Source organism: Drosophila kikkawai, chromosome 3L (genome assembly GCF_030179895.1).
Source record: "Drosophila kikkawai strain 14028-0561.14 chromosome 3L, DkikHiC1v2, whole genome shotgun sequence".
Classification (NCBI taxonomy): domain Eukaryota; kingdom Metazoa; phylum Arthropoda; class Insecta; order Diptera; family Drosophilidae; genus Drosophila; species Drosophila kikkawai.
This window is the reverse complement of record NC_091730.1, coordinates 12539026-12561833: the sequence shown is the minus strand read 5'-3', so window position 1 is coordinate 12561833 and position 22808 is coordinate 12539026. Positions and strand designations below refer to the sequence as shown.

General features: G+C 40.5%; 4 protein-coding genes across 6 annotated transcripts; 2 read left to right on the top strand and 2 right to left on the bottom strand.

The window, feature by feature from the left end:
- Positions 1-33: 33 nt before the first annotated feature.
- pbl (epithelial cell transforming 2 pebble) lies at positions 34-17477 on the bottom strand. 3 transcript variants are annotated; one of them, XM_017161145.2, is made up of 12 exons: positions 16975-17477; positions 12242-12455; positions 6684-6819; positions 6513-6619; positions 6205-6454; positions 4687-6063; positions 2694-2825; positions 2275-2634; positions 1236-2177; positions 1053-1163; positions 836-985; positions 34-773 (listed from the first exon to the last, which is right to left on the bottom strand). In XM_017161145.2, exons 1-12 carry the CDS (start codon positions 17006-17008, stop codon positions 645-647), a joined length of 3942 nt encoding a protein of 1313 aa, XP_017016634.1. In that variant the 5' UTR covers positions 17009-17477; the 3' UTR covers positions 34-644. The 3 variants fall into 3 exon arrangements, with proteins under 3 accessions (XP_017016634.1, XP_017016635.1, XP_070142084.1); XM_017161146.3 differs by lacking the exon at positions 4687-6063; XM_070285983.1 differs by lacking the exons at positions 12242-12455; positions 16975-17477 and adding an exon at positions 7594-7711.
- On the top strand, positions 15560-21918 carry LOC121502251 (DNA ligase 1-like). The gene is made up of 3 exons (XM_070285985.1): positions 15560-15762; positions 20960-21515; positions 21574-21918. The coding sequence occupies exon 2, from the start codon at positions 21013-21015 to the stop codon at positions 21361-21363; it is 351 nt and encodes a 116-aa protein (XP_070142086.1). The 5' UTR covers positions 15560-15762; positions 20960-21012; the 3' UTR covers positions 21364-21515; positions 21574-21918.
- Positions 17950-19271, top strand: LOC108070606 (uncharacterized). Its single transcript, XM_017161179.3, has one exon. It carries the CDS (start codon positions 18223-18225, stop codon positions 19252-19254), a length of 1032 nt encoding a protein of 343 aa, XP_017016668.1. The 5' UTR covers positions 17950-18222; the 3' UTR covers positions 19255-19271.
- Positions 19261-20714, bottom strand: Tmem43 (Transmembrane protein 43). The gene is made up of 3 exons (XM_017161178.3): positions 20312-20714; positions 19656-20248; positions 19261-19598 (listed from the first exon to the last, which is right to left on the bottom strand). The coding sequence occupies exons 1-3, from the start codon at positions 20635-20637 to the stop codon at positions 19387-19389; spliced, it is 1131 nt and encodes a 376-aa protein (XP_017016667.1). The 5' UTR covers positions 20638-20714; the 3' UTR covers positions 19261-19386.
- Positions 21919-22808: the final 890 nt, after the last annotated feature.

Here is a 22808-nt window from a genome sequence, read left to right as displayed (position 1 = left end):
AAAATGTGAGAAAAAGAGAGACATGTCCATCCATTGATTTTAAAATAATTATTTTTAATTGTGGTTGCATACATTACATTAACTTAAAACATCATCATGCTTTGAATGCCCTACGGCTTAGGGCCGTAAATAAGCCTACTCAAGCAAAATCGTTGAGTTGTAATCAATATAGTAAGATAGGTTTTTAAAAAATTTACTCAGTAAACATTCACAGCTTGTTGCGGTGTGGCGATCAACGGAAACCCATTCGAATCGATCGATCGATCGCTGCGCGCGTGAATATGCGATCTTTTGTGTGGACACTTATAAAATTTAAGTTACATTTAGCGACGCGACGCGGGTACACAGGAGTTACGGGAGTTATGGATAACTATTTACAGATCATAATGGTCAATCGATGGCCGCCTCGCTTTGAACGCTTCAACATTCGAGCGATATGCAACTTAACAATAACTTTTGTAATTCTAAACAATATTGGACGCTTGATAGATTTTGTTTCTGATTTTGTTTGTTTTTTGTGAGATTACGAATTCGAATGCCCGATTGATCGCACTGCAAACGAGTCTCTCGCTTCTAAAGGATAACAATGACGACCTTTAGAAATGGAATACACAAATTGGCTGCACGGAATCCAGTGCTTAACTTCAAATGCGGCCAACAACGGCCTTGTTTTTACGCGTGGGCTGCACCGAAAGCGGCGGCACCACCAGCATCTCGGATTGCGTTGACGGCGAACTGCTGCGCATACTGGCACAGTCCTCATCGTCCACCTCCTGTTAGAAAAATGTAAAATTAATTATAATTTTTATTGCAATTAAATATATAATTTTCTTACATTTATGTTTGTGCAGCTGGCCAAGCGCATCTGGGCCAGCTGAGAGGCGGGAGTGAGCGAATTAGTGCTGCCAAATGGCGAGGTCATCATGGTGGAGACGGCCCGTTTCAGCTTGTTGGGCGTCTTGTTGAAAGAGAAGGCACGACCCACCTGAAATTAAAATAAATAGTTGCATTAGAGAGGATTTTCATAAATAAAGCTGTATTTAAAGTCTTACCTTGAGGCGCGTTTTGGCGGCCAGTTTGAAGGCCTTGCTTAGCGTGCTGACATTTACATCACTAATGTCCACCTCCAGTTCCTGGGAGGTGCGGCAAATCAGAAGTTTGTCCTAGAATTGATTATTAAATTTTTAATTTTGTATATTTATATATAAAAATCCCATCTCTTTTTGAAGACTTACCGCATCCGTTCTGCATGTATGGGCTGCTATCTGGTTGCACAGCTTTTTCACATAAACCGATTTATCCGTCTCCTCGTCGCTGATGGTAAACGTATACAGCTTTTCCTTATCCCCACGCTGCAGCAGGCCAAAGGCTCGCGGACTGTCGGAGATGTCAATCACCAGCCGTATCGTGTTGAGGGATATCAGCTTGAGATGCTTGTGCGTCTTGGCTGTGCTCGGCGATTTGGCGGTGTTAAATCCTCGCGACCTTCGCTTGCACAGCTCAATGGAATCGGAAAAGAGATACAGGACAAGGCTATCGCCGCGACCACTCAGTGAGTCGGAGAGCTCATTCACTTCACATTTCGATATAAAGCTGCGATTGGAGCTCACCAAGTGCGCTGGACAACCATCGATATCGTTGAATATATCGAAGATGGCCATGCGCGACTCAGTGCGTCGCTTATCCTCGTTAATGTGCAGCGTCACCTGCTTGATGGCCTTCAGGGCCTCCTCCAGACGTCCATGATCAGCATTACTGTTATTCGTGTGCTTCAGGATGTCATTTAAAAGCAAACTAATGCTGGGCAAACGCTGCACGGGACGGATCATTAGATCCTGCAGACCTTGACGTCCGCACTCTGGCTTCGTCTGGTTGATCTTGAGAAAGGCATGGAAGCGTGGGTATTCCCTATCGCAGTATTGCAGCTGCTCTTTCATCTGCTCAAAGAAGTTCACGTAAGGCGGATAGGCCTTGATCAGTTCGTCGCGATGCTGGATTATAATGTCGCCAATAAGGCAATCCTCCCGCCAATTGGCATGCAGCTTGCGCAAGTGTTCCAACATGCTTTGATGCACCTCATGGATGGGCAAAAAGTTGCCAAAGATTGTCTTGATCTCGGACTTGTTGAGCAGCGGATCATTGGTCTCGGCCAGTTCTTCCAGTTTGTTTTTAAAGAGCTGTTTAAAGGGAAGAAAAATAGAAGTTAGAGGCGTTTGAAGGCAAGAACATGTTAGTTAGAAGCGGGATCGTACATAAAGATTATCTTCAACTTACATTCAGTATGGTATCCAAGATACCCACATAGTTGGACTCGGTGGTGAAAAAGTCCATAAAATGGTTGAACCGCATCGATTTCTTGGCTGGCGTAGAGACATCACTGGCCTCCGGCTCGGCATGCAGTAATTTATCCGCCGCCTCTAACTTATCCGGACTGGTGGTGCAATCAAAGAAGCTATTCGACACGGATAGCAAACCGGCATCCGAAACCGAGGAGCGTCGCTTGCCCGAGGTGCCCAGCGGAGTGCCCTCCAGCTGGATACGTTGCGAGAAACGCTTGCGTTTCCGCTTGTTAAAGCTAATGGGTAACGAGTCCCTGCGATCTGTGTTGGGGGTATTCGTGATGCTATCCAAATACTAAGAACAACACCCTAGATTAATTTACAGTTCAGGTATATTAACTTTTCCCTACTTACATCACCAAAGAGATAGTCCATCTCGTTGGCATAACCATTCTGTATGGTATACCAGAACCAGTCTGATTTCAGGATGTGCGTATGATTATTCTTAGGCTCCGGCTTCGTGACGGTCGTATGCTCGTCCACCACCTGAATGGCACAATTAATTAGAGATAATTAAAACACCTAATATTAGCTTTTAACTTGTGCAGGATAGACAAAAAAATGTTTTGTTTGCAGCCCAATTTTAGTTTATATTCAATCGTCAATCATGCTTCTATATAGATAGGTTTTATATATATATATATAGCCAGAGAGATGTTATGGAAAGCCAGCAGCACAGCAAGCACAATAAATTTTGGAAAATCATTCATCAAAAAATGCAAAACAAAAGTAAAGAAGGCCAAACAAAACATTTTTTTAGTGCACATTTTCAGCGGGTAACAACAGCACTTTAAAACGGCAAAACGAGACGAGGCAAAAAAGTGAGGTGAAGCTACGAAACATGAATGCAAAAAAGTGGCTAAGAAACATTTGTGCAAATATATTTGGTTAGTCCATCGACAACATGATAAATATTTCACCTAAAATGCAGAGGAATTTCGATTGCTTGATTTTTTGTACTTTTCCTCCATTTGTTATTGTTTCAATTTATTTACGTATAATCTACGTTGTTTTCGAGTTGGCATTTTTAACATTTATTCAAGCTGAACGAAAAGTCTATAAAAGTATGTCTGCCCCCAAATATGAGTGTGCGTGTGTGTTTTGGGTGTTGCAAATAAATGTTATTCCAATATTTATTGTGCTGCTTTTTGTTTGATTTGTTATTCTGTTCGAATCTTGTGCTCTGGCCAGAGTGAAAAAAAAGAGTGAGTAGAGGAAACCAAAGTTAGGGATAGAGAATGTGAAATTCCAGACACCGCACCAAATTAGAACTAAGCTATAGCATATAACCATTAAATAACAATTAACAAACAAATAACTTGGGGATGGAAGGAGGGAGGCTGGATGGCGGTGGGTTGGGACGGCGGGTAGAGTGACACAAATCGCGTAGCAAAACAGCAACTGAAAAAATGTTAAAAATGCTCGAGAACACAGTTTGACATGGGGAACACAAAAATGAAATTTTTCCAAGAACAAATTCTTGAAATTATAAAAATTAATAATGAACTGAAGTAGTAAAATGTAGATTTAAATATTTTTATAAAAAGCTGTTTGAATTTCAGATGATATAATATAAATAATAGAGCTGGGAAAAAATCGATTTTTAATGTATAGTTTTTTTAAGATTTTTTTTTTCGAAAATATCATCGATTAATCAAAATTATTTTAAAATTCAATGAGATCCTCTGGTTTTTGGAGGCAAAAACTAGATTTTGTTATAGTTTTAGGTACATCGATTGTTTCAAAACCGAATATATGCATAGACCTAAATAAAAATAATCGATGTAATCGATGTTAACATCGATTTTTTCCCAGCTTTTTCAGAAAAATAGTATTATATCTATATTTTACAATTATTTTTCACCAAAATAAGATTTAAAATCACATAGAACATGGTTAGACTCATTTTCCAAATTTTTAGAGACTCCTCTACCATTTTTATTGACAAAAACCAGTACCTAGGCCAAATATTATCGACAAAATTTCTCCAGTACTATATAGGGGGTTTTTGTATTTGCACTCCTAATAGCTCACAGTATTTCTTTAGAAAACTTTTAAATTAAATTTAAGGGTAAATTAAATATAAGTTTTTTATTTAAATAAAATATAATTTTAATTTTTTGAATTTAATTTAAATTGAATTTAAATGTAATTAATTGTTTTTAATTTAATTTTAATTTTTTTTAATTTAAATTTAACCAAAATTTATTTATATAAATTTAAATTGAATGGAAAATAAAATCAAAAATAAACCTCAAACCTAATGATTTCTTGCCGTTTCAAAGTCCGCTTTTGCCCTGTGAAAAACACACATATCCCTTTAAGCAAAAAACGTTTTTAAAAGTACCATTTGCACGGTTTCTTCTATGGTTTGGACGGGACTGTTACGCCCTATGGTCGACGTCTCTTCTGACGCCTTAATAACTTGCACCGAGCTATGTACAGCGATCGACAATGTGGGAGAAGACGATGATGATGATGATGATGGAGGTGGCTTGGCAGCAGCACAGAAAGCAAATGTGGAGGTGGAAATGGAGGTGTCGTGGACATCCAAACTGGCATTCGGATTGGGATTCGGTATGGGAGTGGGAGTGGAGGGGTTTGTGGTTAAAGTCAAAGCAGAAACAACACCGGAGACGTTGCCAAAGAGTCGCTTGCCGGTTTTGGGCGTGGCTGTGGATCGAGGTTTCGGTGCCTTGGGTGTCTTGAAGCCGCTATCCAGTATTCCTGTACATTCCGGAGTGCCATCGCCGGCTATTCTATCCGTTCTGCGACTGCTACTCCTTGTTATCCTGCCGCAAAAGCTGCGCAACTTTTCCTTAACCGGCTTCCTTATAGATTCGTTGAGGGTTAGATTTATGGACGAGGCCAAAGAGCAAATGGAGTCATCGGCAGCTGCCTCGCTGCCCAAGAAGGTGGAGGCATCTGCCACAGAACTCCTGCGGGGTCTCAACGTCTTCATCAGCGGCTCAGCCACAAAGCTCACGGATCGTCGGAGGGTTCTCGAAATGGAGCCAGTGCGTATAAGCTTTGGTTTCTTGGTGCTTGTTGGCAGGGCAAAGGAATCAACAGACATGAGCGATACATTATCCAAGCTGTCACGCTTCCTTTTCAGATCATTCTCCAGAGCAGGCAGATCATCGTCCGTCTCCAGGTCACACTCATTGATGGCCTTCAAGATGGGGGATATATTTTGAGTGGTGCTTTCAAAGTCTAGGACGATGCCTTCCATTTCGGGGGAACTTAGAGGAGTGGCCGCATTTAAACTAGTTTTGATTTTGCTGGTTTTCGGTGTGCTAGCCTGCACATCCTCCTCATCGTCTTCTTGTTTCTTTAGTGGCTTTTGCTCCACCTCCACCTCTAGCTCCTCATCATCCGATTCAGGCAACTGATCGTCGTTGGGATTTCCAATGTCTGCTGCCTCCACAAAGAGGCGCTCGTCAAAGTGTATATCATCTTCATCCTCCATTAAAGCCTGGTGGTTCTCCTTCTGCTCCTGCTCAAGATCCATACCCACTGGCGGACCCTTGTCTGTTTCGGACAAAGCCTCCGTTTTGAGCTCAGCCTTGTGCTGATCTTCTCCTTCCGCCTCCGACTTGATGCTTCTGCTAGGGGTTTGGGTTTGAACTTGGGTTTGGGATGGATTAGTTGGGGTGCTGGTGGGGTTATTAGTATCTGTGCTAGTGCTAGTGCTTGTAAATACTGCGCCCGTATTGGGCATCACCTGGAAGACACATGGATTAGGATTTTTGTGGGTTAAGAAGCAGCCCTTCAAAGCTGTTCCAAAAAAAACAAAAGCATGCAAAACTACAAAATCCAAAACTATCCAAAAAGCATTTCGATTTATATGAAAGGGCAGACTCACGACATGCGAACACTCCGGATCCTCCAGTTCGGCGCAGACGCCTCCATTTTCCAGCAAAACATCCACCATGTGCTGATGCTCCTCAGCCGGAAAACCAAAAAAGCAAATCTTTTGACCCTCAAAGGCCTTTAATCTATGGGTTTTGGTGAAGACCTCCTGCGTGGCATCAAACTCCAGGGAATTGCGATCCGACCAGGCGGCATACACCCAAGCAGGACGAACCACGGTTAACCGAAAGGTTTTGGCGTACCTGTAGAAGGGAAAATATTAGTATTCTCTTGAATGAATATCTCTTGTTAGAAACTCACTGATACTTTTCGCCGCCACTGTGATTGCAAATCAAATGCGTGGTCTTAGTGTTCAAATCCTTCTTGATGCAGCCGCCCATCGAGTGTATGAGGTTAACCAGCTTGGTCTAAAGTAGATATAAAAAAATTAGAGATCTCCTTTGAGGAGGAGTTGCTCGTCCATCCACTCACCAGCTCATCCTTTTTGCGTATGCCGGTGAAGCAAGTGACCACTCCGCGCATCGCATAGTTGTAAATGGGGCGCGAGTTCTGGCCCAGTGTCTGTTTCATCTCTGCCGCATACTTCAAAGCCGGCGGTCCCAGAATGCTGCAAGTGGAGAGACGATGGGAGAGGCAATTAAATATTTATGTGGCACACTTTTGAGTTATGCAAGGCAATCTGGTCTTTTATGCCCCAATTGACCTTGGCAGTTGCAATGGCCATAATTGAATTCGTAGTATCTCTGCTGGGGCATCGTCGACGGTGTCTTTGCCAGACAACATTCCGAATGCAACTGACGCGAATTCATCTCAATTGCTGAAGTGCTGCCGATTGTTGTTCCGCTTTATTGAACTTTGAACCATCTCTCTGACTAAGGGCTCTCTTTTGTTTATACACAACACCGGACATCGACAGATGGTGGTGACCCCATCCCCAACCCTTTCCCCGCAGCAAAAGCCGGAAGCTCCTGTAAACAAATCAATCGAGCGGAAGCTGACTGCAGCCTGACACATCGAGCATTGTTTTTGCCACATTTCGTATCCACTTTGTGGGCGTCGCGTAGGCATGGGGGCATGTATTTATGGTACTTGAAATGTGTTCACATTTATTTATTTATGCCCCTCATCAGGCGTAATTATGGCTGGAATTAAAAACAAATTGCGGCCCTCGGAAAATGATCATGAATGAATGTTTTTTTTCGGTGAAGTATCTCTTTTGGGAGAGCTTAAAGGCTAACAGGGAAATCCCTGGGATAAAAAGGGATTTTAAATGGAATTCTTCTTGAAGTAAACTCATTGGGTTCATAATTATGTATTATTTATCAAGAAAAGCTTATAAGCTCGGCAAGATAGGAATTTAGTTTATAATATACAAATTTACCATAGTTTCAATAGCTGATCCAGTCTTTTGTATTCCTTTAGAAGGTTGTTTAAATTGAAGGTTTCCTTGTTTTTTATATCCATATTTGTCTTTCTTCAGCAAGCTTTATATTCTCACTAGATGCAGCAAAATTTTCTCTAGCAACTTCCTCTTTTAGATTTCTCCCCTAGTCTCATTTTCACTTAATCTTTCACTTTTTAAAGACTTTTCTCAGGTTTACTTCCTGTTGTTTGTCTCACTTTCACTCCTCCTTGTCATATCACTTTACATCTGCATTTATATTTGCAGGCACACCACACACATAAATACGAGTTTTCCTGGCTGCTTAGTTGGTGTTAAACTCCTCCTTACCAACAAAGGAATATTTCCATATGCTCAAATATTTGTCGCGGGCACACGAAACGCTTTCATCCGATTCAGAGGCACAAGAATATGGAATATATAGCCAGCTAGAGCGACAAGAGTTTATGATTCTATCCGGGCAACTAAACAAACACAACTGGCAGAGCTCGTTGCTTGGGAAAATTATTGAATAAGCGATGGGGCGGCAGCGAGCGAATGGAAAATGGAAATAGAAAATGCCTGACATGCCAGGCGGTCGGAGGTCCACCCTCTCTGCTTTCTTCTAGCCTCCCCGTTGCTTACTACTGGTTGTTCTCTCCTCATCACTTAATTGTGGCACATAAGTGGCAAAATGCTACACAGGCGTGATATATTCCTCTATAAGCAGTGCAAACATGTCTCTCTCAACCCGGAGAATGTGAGATATACAGAGGAAAATGAGAGGAACAAAAATAATCTTAATCCAAAAAAAAGGATGCTGATCTTTAAGTTTTATAAAATTTACTTTAAATTTAGCTTGCTTAGTGAGAAATATACGTTTCTAAAATTTAAAGTAAAACAATGTTATTCGTCCTTGAGCGAAAAACGCTTTAGAATTCCCAAGTCTGAGTTCTGGGAGTCTTTACTGAAGAGCTTTTGGGGTGGTGGAAACAGACTGTTATGGTTTAATGTGGAGTTTCAAATAAGGTTTTAAAATTAACACTATTGATCTCTGATCTTAAAAGATGAAGTATTTCAATTATAGCATCTTTAAATATAAAAAAGAAATTTGAATATTTCATTAAACCTATAAATTCAAAAATTTAGATAAAAGTTATAATCTATATTAGTTTAAAATATTTTCTTTCCACATATAAATTTTTGCTCAAATATAGTACGTTTTTCTTCCTGTGTATCGAGAGGAAATGAGTCTGTGAGCGAGGTGACAGTAAACAAAGAAAGCCAAACGGAGACAGGTGAAATGCAAAGAGTGAGCGAGACTAACAAATATTTGAGCAGCAGTAGCAGCAGAGAAAAGAAATGAAATTCCAAAGAACAATTAAATATTTCGCTTGGTTTCCCAAGGAAAACCCAGAAAAATGATGATGCCTGGGCCTGATGATGATGCTTAGTCAAAGCCCAAGAATGCGCAGCGCGCGTGCTCGTCAACAAAAATGGGAATAATGATGATCGGATCAGAATGGATTGGTTCGGGGGAAAACGGGGTTTCGGCCTCCACAATGGATGATCTCTGCCATCTCTGGGCTTTCGTGTGTGTCTTTTGTAAAGTGCGCCGATCTTTGACTGACTCGACGGGGCACTCGAACTTTGCGAGGGTCAGAACTATAGAACAGTCAATGACATGTCGTTCGCGGACTCTTTTTCTGCCTCAATTAATTCACCATCATATCAAAACTTATAAATTATATAGTCGCTCGCACAGATACACCATAAATATTTAAATATATGCAAACAGAGCAAGAGCTCATCATATAAATGCCTCAATAAAAACGTATAAATTCCAATTTTTCCGAGATTCTCGTTCATTTTTCTTTTTTTTTGCGATTTGTTATATATTTGTGTGTGCTTTTTTTTATGGGAAAGAATTTCCGTTTTTCCCCAAAACGCTTCTTTCAACACTTTCGACTTTATTTGACATCGCTCGATCTTAAATATACACAAATTCTTGTAGAATCTTGGCGCCAAGAGATTGCTGCAATGCCACCTCCTCCTCAATTTGATTCAGTGAAAAAACTTGGCCAACGGCACCAGAGTTTCCTTCTTTCTTTTTTTTTTTGAATCCCCTGAGAAGTCCCAAAAATGTACGCAAAAAAACAAATAGCGATTCATTTTCGATTTCCCTAGAACTAAGCAAGTTTTTCTTTTGAATAAATTCTATTCGAAATTGTCATCACAAATTTGTATTTGTTTTTATTTTTATTTTAAGTACATTTTCATTCTCAACTGGCTACGTCCCCAAAATAGGCAACGAATCGCAGCGAGACTTCCCCCATTTAGCGGATGGATCATTCCTATGATTCAGATTAAATATATATATATATATATTGGCCATGCTGGGAACAACAATTAACAAGATCTTTGTGGCATCATTTTCGGCGAGGTTAAGTGGCCGTTAAAGTGCTTTCGTTCATTCTTTCAACTTATCGCACTTTTCTGGGAATATCTCATTAAAATGTCTTCGGTTTCCCATTGGGCTTTTGTATACTTTTAATCGGAATTCTTTCCCAGTAGTAAAAGGCACTCATAAGGCCCATTTAAATATTTGGAAAAATTCTAGGAGATTCAGAAATGTCAATAAGCTATTTTATTCGATTTTAAAATTTAGTCTATATAATGATATGCCTTATCCTTGAGGTTATAACAAATTTCTACATCTTTAGACTTTAAATTAAATTGTTTAGAAAATTAATATTAACTCGATGTTTATTTACTTTTCAAAAACCAATCCTACAAACAATAAAGACACCCATCTTTTTTTGTATTTAGTTAAAGACTTTTTTATGGCTAAAAGAAAACTCACCTGTGATAAACAGTCATGATTTATTTATATCGGGTGACAAAAACAAAACTGGGAAAGTGCATAACATATTTATTTAAAAAATAAACAACTCTCGCGTGACAGAACTTTCCGCGCAGTTTTCTTTCAAGTGATAAACAGATTTTCAATTTAATTCCAGTTTATGATTTTCTATAAGCGAACAACAATTAAATTTATAGATGGCAAAATACCATAAAAAATGTGAAACATGAAATATAATTAGCCCGGAGAAAAACAAATTCTACGCACCTCTCCTAGGTTGTTCCGCCGAACGGCTTTTGTTTTATTTTCCGCTCATTTAGCAGGCAAAAGTGGTGAAAAACAAATACAAATTGCAATAACAAAACGAACCGAAACATGAATGAAAAATCTATGAAATAAATAATAATTCTTAATGGCAAAACGAGCTTTTCATTTTGGCTCTATTTCCCCCAGTTTCGCAGTTTCTTTTTTCCCTTACAAGCGAGAAGCGTGTTGGGAAAACATGAAAAGGAAATGACAGACTCCCACCGACCGACCGACCGCCTCCTCTTCCTGCCGAAAAAGAAGAACCCCTCCAAAGTCATAACAAACTTAAACGCATTTGGTGACCTCCAAAATAAAAATGCTCGTAAATAAACGCTAACCAAGGTATCGCAAAATTATTGTTAATCACTAATGAGACAGGGCAGAGGTCTCAAAAAGAAATCAACAACATAAAAATAGGGGAAGAGTTCGGGAGTTCTCTCCAAAGCGTGCATGTTATTTGAGGCTATTACTACGCAGCAGGCAAATTAATCAAGCGTGCAAAAAAAAATAAAATATAGGAACTGAACCAAACAGAACCGGACCGACCGAGCCACATATAGAGCAGAAGCGCAAACATTTGCGCAAGTTTCAAATTTGACAACAATTTGTAGCACGAGAAAAATGATTGCGAGCCATTTGCGACAAGTCGAAGTGGATATACCCTCAGAACGAGGGCTTAAAGGCTTAAATATGCATAAATAATTTATAAAAATATTACTAATGTTAAAAACATTACAGAAATTTAGAACCATTTGAAAGTGTGCACAGAAAAGAAGAACATATGGATGTAATTGTATTTGCAATTGGCTGATATTTTTTATAAATTAATTTCTAATAATTCTAGTGTGGTTTTACTTTAAAATTTAACATTAATTGTGGGGGCATGAATATAAAATGACTTGAAAATAATACTAAAATTCTGGAAATCCTAATTTATAAATTTGAAACAAATGTTTCAATAATGCATTTATACTTTTATAAAAACAAAATAATGAAGATATGCATATAATTCATATTACCCTGCAATCAAAACTCTTTTTAAATAGTAAAAACCCCAACATTACCACACAAAATCTAAAGTTAAGGGTACAACATCGGAAGAAAGACGATGAAGGGGCTGATTTTCGGCGCATGGCTGACGCTGTCAATCTTGGTATCGGTGGGTAACGAATGGATCCAGCGGGGAAATTGAAGAGGAGACAGTATCCCAATGCGTGTGTCTCGATTTCAGACTCAATTTGCCCGTTGCTGCTGATGCCCAGCATGATGGAGGCGACGACGATGATAATGGCTCTTGACTTTGTCGCCGCTCGCAGAGAAAAAGTGGGTGCAAAAAAAAAAAGGGGGAGGAGGCGGACAGCTAGCCACATGTGACAGATTTGTGTCCACCATCATCAGCTTTGTCTAAATTAAGCAGCATTCTTGTTCTTTTTCGGCTTTCCGTCGGGTTATTATTAGTGGCAGTGACTAGGTACTCACCATTCCTTTTGCTTGTGTATCGCCTCGAAGCTGGCACCCTCGAAGTCATCGAGCACGTAAAAGGTACGCCAGTCCGACTCTCCGATGATGTCCAGGCCCGTCTCTGAGGTGACGATGGGCAGTCCAAAGGATTCGGCTGCCTGCAGCGTGTCCGCATCCTGGCCGACATTGCCCACCAGGCATATGCGACTGGGCAGCGTTGTTATGGACATTTCTGGTAGTGAAAAATAAAATTAAATTAGACATTGTTCATTGGGTGTTGCTTAAAATGAAAAATAAGCATGGAATAAGAGTTAAATATATGGTTTCTTGTGTTTTTAAAAGAGCAAAGAAGTAAAAGTTTCAAGAATATTAAATGTTTAAATATTTTAGGTTTTAATACAATTTTGTTTAAATTAGATAAAGGAGTTTCTACCATATTCTTACTTAATTTAACAAATAAATCAAAAATTATCATTGTTAATTCCCTTAACTTTAATTAAACTCCCCAAAATATAAAAAAAATTACCACAATTATTTCTGAATTTGTGCAACCAATCCACCTCCAAACAATAGTTTGTTTACAGGGGACTGAAAAAAGTTTAGTGTTTGATTTATGGCTATTTTGTGGATTTGTTTGTTTATGCAATTGAGTGTGCGAGTCGGAGAAAGAGATCGAGAGAGAGAAGCCTATGGTACCCAGGCAGAAATTGTGCAAAATAAAACAAACAAAAGCAGAGAAGCAGAACGTAGCGACTAACCAAAATAGAACCCCATTGTGCTTAAGATGAGGCTATGAAGATGGAGGATGTGGGCATGTGGGATGGCGTACAGGGGGGCTGGCATACTCAGCCGAATCCCCGGCAATGCGCTGTCGATCATAAAGCGGCCAAATTGCGAGCTGTTGACATCAATTTTAATTGTGCCGATTTCTTTTCCCCCGAAAAAAAAGCAGCGACCTTCCCATAGTTTTTGACACACAGAAGGAAAGCAACGTAGAATGCAAAAGGGGAAGGCGGCGCGGAGGCAGTGGGCTCTAGAAAATGTTTTCAAGTGCAAATCATTTACCCCCAATCGACATGGACACACAACACATGGAAGAAGGCCGCGCCACACCACAGACGGCGGCTTTGTTGCATTAATTTTATCCAGAATTGTGCAGCTGTAACCGATGCCAATTGCATCTATACACATATACTATCTGTAGCGGGCATCTGCGCTATAATATCTGTATCTGGCGAGACATTCGCCACTTGTGCAATTGAACAAAGTCCAGGAACTGCAGGAGAATTACTGCAGTTCGTGTCGTGCACTCTGACGTATCGGAATTTTTAGATAAATATTCCCTGCTATGCATTCCCAAAACAAGCGATAAACAATGCAATTTACCTAATGTAAATCGGTGGGATTTATGGACTAGCAAAATGTTTACAAGGTAGGAAAATCTTAGGAATGCCAGAATCTAATGAAAACTTGGACAGGGAATGTGCCCCCAGGGAATGTAGAATTTATGGGAATTTTTTTTGTTGAGAATAAAGTCACGAAAAGATGTTCCCATTATTTAATGGTAAAAGAGACGTAAAATGCTTCTGTTTTGGTTCCTTCAAAATATTTTCATGGTATTTTTTATTAGACGTACAAATGTTTTATTCTCATAATGAATCTCCGTATACCCTTGCAGGAGGGAATCCCCTTTTAAAGCGATCTTTAAAGTATGGATTCTTGATGAGCACAAACAACCGAGTCGTCTTTCATAAATAATATACATTTTTTTGTTGAATATTTATATTATCCTTTAGAAAAATAAATAGTCTTCATTACTCAATATATTTAGTTAATTTTAAGGGTTACATTTCAATCAACACAACTTGCTGGCATTCATAAAGCTTCGAAAATAGATTTGAATATCGATATTACTTTGAATTCCATTCAAATTCCATGCAGTGAATATTAGGAACAATTCCCTCTCAATTCTAATAGATTAAAATGAAAATTTCCAGTACATGCCACATGCACGACCCCTTTCGTTAATAAAAAAAAAAAAGCACATATATTTATTAATAGTTGTTTTCCATTCTGCGAAATGTCTTTATATCAATTGTATAAACATTTCCTTATTGCGATATTAAGTATTATTATTATTATTTTCACTTAAACATCGATTGAAACCGATCTATTTAGTCTTTCAATTCTCGGTAATTTTCCTGTTCCTGCACTTTTTCCAAGTGTTTTTCGTTTTTTTGATGATTCAGACAAGTCTTTGGTACCCTGCTTAAGTTTCTCTTCGTCTGGGATAATATTTGTCAGTTATTCTTTTTGCGAATATTCAACCCTTGAAACGAGTACCTGGAGGGTTAGTCTGGGTCCCTCTAAATACCTGTTAAATCCTCGTACACCTGACAGAGGGCAGCCTGACGGAGCTTCGCCTGCTTGACTTCCTCGGCGGCGTCATATGTGAAATACGAAGCGGATTGTCTTTGAACCGTGACCACTTTGTTGCTCTTTTTCCCAAAGTGGCTTCCGAAGTTAAAGTGTACGACCGGCAAGTGCAACATATCGCCCTGAAGATCCTCGAGGATCGGGCTCTGAAATATAACTAAATTCGAGACGGGCTCAGGGAACGCCTGGAATGCCATTTTGCATAGCCACAGGTGGTTCGAACTTAAGGTAAGGGACAGCAGCAAATGGATGGAGAGATGGAAATGGCCAATGGCCAAGTGTGGGAAAAGTGCAGAGACTCACAGGTGGCGGCAACCATTTTTCGCATTTTGGGAATTTCCTTCCTTTCTGCCTGAGCGAAATCCGCCGTTGTTTCTCTTCTGCTTTTCAGTCTTTTCCTCGCTAGCTGCCTGGCGGCTTGCCAGAAACATGATGAAAAACTAATTGAGTGGCATCTGAGAAACGTAAAGCCATCGGAGCAAAGAGGGCGGTTTGGGATTTGTGGGCGGTGAGTCGAACTACACTGGGGAAAACCACCTTCTATATTCTATACAACATTTATTGTTTATGTATCAAAAAAGAATATTTTAAAAACTTAGCGAAGAATATGTACTGTTTAAATATTAATCTTAAATCATCTTATATAATATTATTAAATATACCATAATTGTAAGAGTGATCAATGAAATTTTCCTCTGTTTAAGGTACAAAATCATTTCTTTCAGTGTAGAAGAATTTGTCAAGCAGCACAGACTCATCAAAGAAAAATCTTGTAATAAAATTACGCATCCCGCGGAAGCCTTGACGTAGGAGAGGACCGGATCCGAAGGTCTGCGGGGCATGTAAAATGCCATTAGCATTGAGGGACAACGGAAAACACGGACTGCAGACTATATTGTAGTTTTAGGCATGTGCGGCCTGTCAACATGTGTAAAAGGAATGGGAGGTAGGCGACCCGCAGGGTAGGTACATCGCACGGCAGAAAGAGAAACAACAAAATCGGAGAGTAAGGATCAAGGAGTCTGTGAGGTATCTTTCTCTCTCTCTCTCAAGAATGCAGAGGGAAACAGCAGGAAGTGCAGGATAAGATCTCCCTACCTGAGGTAAGTAACAAAATTAACAAAAATTCTATGGAAATGTTAAAAAATAACACAACTTTAAAGCTAAATAACATCAAAGGTTAACATAATTTTATTGAATGTTTTCCTGATTATAAACTCATACTGAGCGTAACCGAAATTATAAACTCAAATACGCAACAAAATATATTTAATGAACATTTTATTTGTTTATGCCGCCGTCGGAAAAATTCTTCAAAGACAAACATATTTACACGTATTTATAAAAGGCATTAACCTTTAATATTAGATAGGGAAATGTGTGGGATTGCCAGTTTCGGGTTGGGCCTTATAATACAGTCTGAACTATATAACTATCTAACAGCTAAAATATATTATTATTTTTATTTTGGAATATTTTTTAAAGATATACTTTAACTTTTGAAACTAGAAACAAAAATTACTAAGAAATAGTTTTATCAAAAATTATTTTGGCATAACGTTTTCCAAAATAAGATACATTTTTATATTACGAAGTTTAATTGTACTTGTTTCGGTACAATTATTAAAATAAAATAAATTATACTGCAAGACATGATCAAAAATTGTTTCAAAATAGTTTCTCAGATTTATTTATTGATCATAAATAAAAACACGACTTCTTGCTAATTTTAGCTGCTTTTTTAATCCCAATTTATATTGGCTAGCCAGATCAGCTGGGAAACGCTGAGTTGGCATATCTGATAACAGGAACTCTTCATTAGCGTTGTTGTTGCTGCCTGTCTGTCCTTCTTTCTCCTACTCTCACTACAGTTAGGGCGCCTTGGCCGTTGTTGTTGCCTGCTCTCGGTACAGTGCCGGCGTGGTGAGCGAGAGCGGGACGGGGCGAGAAAGGGAGAGGGAAGGATAGAAGAGGCACGCATTTTGCACACACATTCTTTTTGTGCGATAAACATTTTCTACACAGAAATAAATTCAGAAAATAAAGCTTAAAAATTTACCGACGCGATGCCGTTGCTTTTTTAGTCCGTGCAAACGTACACAACACATACGTATAAATAAGTATATATTAACATTGTTCTTATACTCGAATTTATTTGCTGCCAGCGACATTTTTTATGAGGATCTTTTGGCCCCGACTGTGGTTTCGCCGCACCCCTCGGCGCATCACCCCTTCGGCGACATTGAAAAATGACAAATTTGGGGGAATTGCGGGTGGGGAGCTGCCACGCCTCCCAATGCCCTCGCAGTACTCACCGCACTTGGATTGTTGCTCCTCTATGGTCTCCATTTCTGTTGATCTTCACTTTTTGGCGAATAATTCGCAGAACATGTATAGAAATACAGGGACGCACACACACACACAGGCACATGTAAACAAACGCACAAGGAGACAAATAATTCGTTTGTACCCGGATTTGTTTATTTCACATTTATTTATTGGAAGATGTCTGTGGCGTTTGCTGGTTTCGTGCACTTCCCGGGCATCGTTTTAGTTAGACAATTCAAAAGATTGCTCAATTGAAAAGCGGCGCGCAAAAGAACAAGCGCACTAACACTCACGCAGGCTGGCGTCGCCTGGATTTCTTTTCAAGCACCGATCGCAAAATATTCGCACGTGTGCACCTGAAAAACCTGTGTATATAGTTCACCGAACATATGATAAACAATTTAAGTGGATGCACTACGCCTGGGCACGCGTCGACGGCTGCGCGTCGGAATTACAAATCAAAACTCAACGGCCAAACACGTCCGGTTCGCTTTCGTTTTATATATATATACATATATCGATATATAAATATATCGATATTTTTGCCCAATATTGATATTTTTTTATATTTTCTCCTTGGTCACTCTGAATTTCAAAGCAAAATGTTAGTTAACATAGAAATGCTCTCGATTACAGAATTTGGCTCGTTAACAGACTTTGCTTATGGAATTCCCAAATTGAGAGCACTTGAAACGAGAGCATAACTGAGAGCAGCGATTCGCATTCGATAACAAAACTATCGTTGCAACACTGGAAGTATATTTTTCATACTAAAAAATACGCAAATATTGGTATAAAGTCGAAACGGTTGGTGGTATTTTGCTATCGAGATTTTAAAGTACTGTCATGTCCACGAAACGGAACAGTTAACTATTTTAATTTAATTTTGAGAAATAATGTATTTATTTTTTTAAAATTTATCTCAATTAACCAAGGATACTGCAACAAAAAGCTGAGCTCTTAAGTCAAAAAAACCACGGAAGCCAAGTTATCGATACCTTCAACTGGCGTTGCCACATCTCCCACACTTGTTGCTGTATCGACGCACACACCCACAGACTCACTCACACAACTGCGGGCCATTACGTCAATATGGCAATCTGTCAAACGCACAATTACAACAAAAACATTGACAGTTGGTCAATAGGTGCGCACAGGATACGGATTTTGCTGGATTTGCCAAAGAGCTAAACACGCGAGGACTTAAAGCTGCGTCCCGCAATTCGCCGAGGAAAATGCTGCCTCAACCGCCGCCCCACGGATTGAAGGTGATGTCGGGGGCAGAGGAGAACCGCCACTACTTGCGCGCCTTCATCCAAACGTACCGGGATCTGCCCGTTCTGTGGGACACCTCGCTGCGAGACTACACCAACCGAGAGAAGCGGGCGGAGGCCTACCTGCGCCTGGTGCCCATCTACCACTACCTGAAGCGGGACGCCACCGTGGAAGATGTGAAAAAGAAGATCAATACGCTGCGCACGAACTACCGCAAGGAGCTCAAAGTCGTGGAGAGCGCGATGCGGGCGGGGAGTCTGCACAGTCCGCGGTGCTGGACGTTCCAGGAGCTGGACTTCCTGCGCAACTCGGAGAAGTTTCTGGCCGTGAATCCCGCCTTCAAAAACGAGCCCTCCTTCGCCTTCAGCGAGGGCAGCAATTGCACCACCGCCTTCCTGGAGGGCACAGGACCCAATTCCCTGCATTATCCAGCAGCTCGTGCCGGTGGACAAACGCCCAATATCTCGGAGATGTTCCACAAGTCATTCGGTCCACCACCACCGCCTCCGCCGACAGTGAACCATGGCGAGTATGTGACCACCACCACCAACAAACGAGCCAGGCAAACGCCGCCCTGTCCAGCGGCAGGAACCGGTGGGACCTCTGCCCACAACACGGACGAGCTCCTGAACATAGCGTGCGAGTATCTAGCCGGTACCTATCCCGAGGAGGAGTCCATTGCCCGCACCTGGACGCACAAGCTGAAGCGACTGCCGCGCGAACAGCGCCTCTTGGCCGAGCGCTTCATCAACGAGATCCTGTTCGAGGCCGAGTCCAACAACCTGCACCGCGGCTCCGTGCAAATCAACAACAGCTTCGAGCCCTACGTGCGATACGATGAGCCTGCCAGTGGACCCGAGGAGCAGGACAAGTCCCAGAGCCCCAGCGTGCACACCTCCAGCGAATCCAAACCGAATGTGGGCGGCGGGGGAGCAGGAGGTACGGGAGCTGTGGGTAACCCCAGCACATCATCGGGCATCAGGGAGTTCTAGGTTAAGTTAGTTACCTAAGTGTTATTAAGTTTTAATGGCCAAATGGGGGGCGACATGGCATCGACAGTCTAACAAGGAGAATCAACAAATAAATAAACCTGTAAATAAAATCGAGATGAGAGGAGTGTCCCATCAGTCCAGGCGGTGGTAGTCAACCAAGTTGCGGGTGAACCAGACGTAGGGCGAGACGCCGGCCAGAAAGAGGCAGGCGCCGATCACAGGACGGTGCAGGATCCAGGCCACTGCCGCAATGGTGAGGGCCAGCGAGAAGGCGATGAGTAAATTGCCCGTCACCGGGAATTGAGGATCCGGTGCCAAGGAAATCAAGAGGGGAACGTGAACAACTGGAAAGAAAACAGATGGAGCAGTTTCCCACACATCAATGCCTCACTGAAACTCACACAGTAGACGAAGAATTTTGCTGTTGCAGGTGACGCCAAAGAAGATGAGCAGCCAACCGACGAAGCGCCACCACCAGGTGTGCAGCACCTGTGCGCGCGACTCCAACCGGAATACCTCCTGAACACTGAGACCGCCCGGATAGACGAGCAACACGGGTACACCGCGTGAGGTGACATATGGCTCCAGCCTGTTGCCGTTCAGCTTGCCCACCACGCTGTACGTCTCGCCCTCCATGCCGGCAAAGCTGAAGAGGAGGCGAAGGTCACCCACCTCCGGATTGAACACATCGTTGGTGTGATAGTAGATGCCCAGGTGTAGCTTTACGCTGCTATCCTCGGGCCGGATATCGGAGGTTAGCTCCTGGTAGTTGCCAAACTTGGCCTTCACCTCCGCTCCCAGCTCGTAGCGACCGATGTAGACGGCGTCAGCCACCTGGACATGGCTCTCGATGGGAAAGTGGGTGGGATTGGTGTGTCCATGGCGGTTGTAAAAGTTGCGCGAGTCCACGATCTTGTCCCGCCACTCCCGTGTGTAGTAGTAGGTGCGGGAGTCTGACTGCGTGGAGCCCACGCTCTCGCCGTAATTGTGCTCGCTGCGGGTGGAAAATGGAATATTTTCATTAATTTACTCAATTTACCCCAAAATGTAAACTTACACCGTCTCCTCGACCCACTGATACATCTGGACCCTCCGGCGCAGCTTCACCGCCAGCAGCTGGATGTTGTAGTCCGGCTCTGTAAGCGGTTCGCCCACTAGAATGGGGCCGGAGAGATGGACAATCCGTCCGTCCAGGCCAATTTCCTGCTCCTCCTCCGTGAACCGCACGGAGTAGATGTCGGCGTGGGCCTCGTCCAAAGCCATCATGTTGTGCACCGCTCGTCCCTCGTTCCAGTAGAGGACGGTGCTCCCGGCAATGAACAGGATCAGGCCGAAGAGGGATATGAGCCAGTGGGAGCGCAGGGTTTCGTTCAAAGTGGCCATGGATATGGAGAATTGGGTTAAAATATATCCATCAGAGTGGAGGCGATAAATAAACCTCAGCTGATGGCGGGCAGTGTGACCAGAAGGCGAGAAAAGTAGTATATACCAAATAATATACCAAATACACGGGCGGTTAATTTTAAATTTAAAATTACAAAATTAATCAGGATGATATCAAAAAATCGTTATATTTAATTAATTTTGAGAAAATTAATTGCTATTCCACTTTTAAACTCAGTTATAAATACAATAAATTAAATAATCTTGTAAAAACAGCTGGCTATAACCTTATCCTTTGTCATTTTCATCCCCTTTCCATCAGCTGTTTATCTTAATATTTTCCAAAAAAGGACTCTTATTTGCTTTGTTTTTGATATGGCCCTGCCTAAAATCGTTGATCCTTACATTTGGAAGGAAATCGAGGAAGAAAAGCTACGCTGGGAGAAAAACAAGGAACTCAAATACGAGTCAAACCAATTGCATTTCAAGGAGATTGATCAACGCAACCGGAAGGAGCTAAAGGAAATGGACCAAAAACATCAGATAAGAATGAAAGAACAGGACGAAAGACTGCAGAAAGAGTTGAAAGAAATGGATGAAAAGCTGCAGGTACGCTTGAAGGAAATGGACATAGAAGCCATGTTGAAGATTAAGCAAATGGAGCTGGAAGTGGAGGAGCGTTTAAGATTAGTCGAGCTAAATTTAAAGTACAAATCGCAGCAGTAATGTCACATTCATACATAACGATAGCATTTAAAGCATGGGAAGTCGATTGCCAAATCCTTTTTGAAATCTACAACACTGAAGACCGATTACAAAGCTTCCTCTTTCGCAAAACTGCAACCAACGAATCGCTTCTCTGCTCCGACGATCTTCAAGTGAGTTAATCTACTTTTTTACTTAAAGACAACAATTAATTAATGTGCTTTATTTTAGTTTAAGCCATGGCTATGGAATTATTCTCGGATCCATATGGTTTAGAACTGTCTTACTACCAACCAACTGCTGAGGAGAGAGCAAATGATCACCAGATAAAAGTGTTGAACATTAATAACGATTTGCAAATTCTACTTAAGAAAATGGAAATTGAAGCCCAAATAAAGATGAAAACCATGGAGCTTGAGTCAAAGGAACGCTGCATGGAGATGGTGTTGAAATATAAGAACACTGATTCTCAGAAAAATACAGCAATGAAATAAACCATGTGCTTCTCAGAAATTTGAAATTCATGTGAATTTTTTATCTTCATTAAATATTCACTAAATAAAGTTGGTAATCATTGACAGCTATGAAGTGTGTATTATTTAATTAAATACTTACGCTATGAACGTTCGTAATACTTGGAATATGAACATACTTCTTGAAAGGGGATTCCTAGAAATTTATAGTGCCTCTCAAGAAAAAATAATATAAATACAATTATTTAAATATCAAGGTATAAAGCAAAATTTTATAAAATCATTAAAAAAAATAAAGCACTAAAATCTTTTTTTTTGTTCATCGCATTTAATATTTTATGAATGGTTCGGTCTTTATTTACAATACATATTTATGGTAATTTATTGTTAGATAATTTCTCAATTCAAGCCCACGTATTTTATAAACTTTTTCTCTTTTTTTTTATGCTACATAATAATATGCAAAAACATAAATATCACTTGCCTGGCGCCAACAAGTTTCACAAGTTTAAAGGTTTTTTTGGTCAGTTTCCATTTTATTTCTAAACATAATCTTACAAACAAATGAATAACAATCAAAATTAGGGCATGTAAATTTGTCAACTAAGGTTTAAAATTATTTAACAGAATATAACTAAACATAAACTGATCATCGTTGCGCTTTACAATAAAAATAAAATATAATTGTTGCAAGAAAATTAAGATTCTACTAAATATTTGGACAAAGAATCACGCAGAAATTCCATTGAAAAGGCGCACTTTTCTACAATCGTTATTAGATATTTATATTATATATTTTATATTTATATGTAAATGTGGTGTTTTTTGTTTGTGTCTATGCAAAATACATAACTTGCTGCCAGCAGAGCGCGCATAAAATTTACAAATTTAAATCTTAGTACACAATTGATGTATTAAATATAATTCTTGTAATATTTTTAGCCGGCTATCACTGACAAAAATAACTTTGCTTGTTTGTTTCTTACTTTTTTG

Excerpts from the sequence above, each read along its gene's own strand:
- pbl (XM_017161145.2), bottom strand. The coding sequence starts at position 17,008 with ATGGAGACCATAGAGGAGCAACAATCCAAGTGCG. Across the intron at positions 2,826-4,686 it reads TAGAAGAAACCGTGCAAATG|GTGGTGGACGAGCATACGAC; the intron begins GTACTTTTAAAA and ends TGTGCCATTCAG. Across the intron at positions 774-835 it reads CCAGCTGCACAAACATAAAT|GAGGTGGACGATGAGGACTG; the intron begins GTAAGAAAATTA and ends TTTTTCTAACAG.
- LOC108070606 (XM_017161179.3), top strand. The coding sequence starts at position 18,223 with ATGCTGCCTCAACCGCCGCCCCACGGATTGAAGGTGATGTCGGGGGCA.
- Tmem43 (XM_017161178.3), bottom strand. The coding sequence starts at position 20,637 with ATGGCCACTTTGAACGAAACCCTGCGCTCCCACTGGCTCATATCCCTC. Across the intron at positions 20,249-20,311 it reads CAGTGGGTCGAGGAGACGGT|CGAGCACAATTACGGCGAGA; the intron begins GTAAGTTTACAT and ends TTCCACCCGCAG. Across the intron at positions 19,599-19,655 it reads CAAAATTCTTCGTCTACTGT|TTGTTCACGTTCCCCTCTTG; the intron begins GTGAGTTTCAGT and ends TTTTCTTTCCAG.
- LOC121502251 (XM_070285985.1), top strand. The coding sequence starts at position 21,013 with ATGGCCCTGCCTAAAATCGTTGATCCTTACATTTGGAAGGAAATCGAG.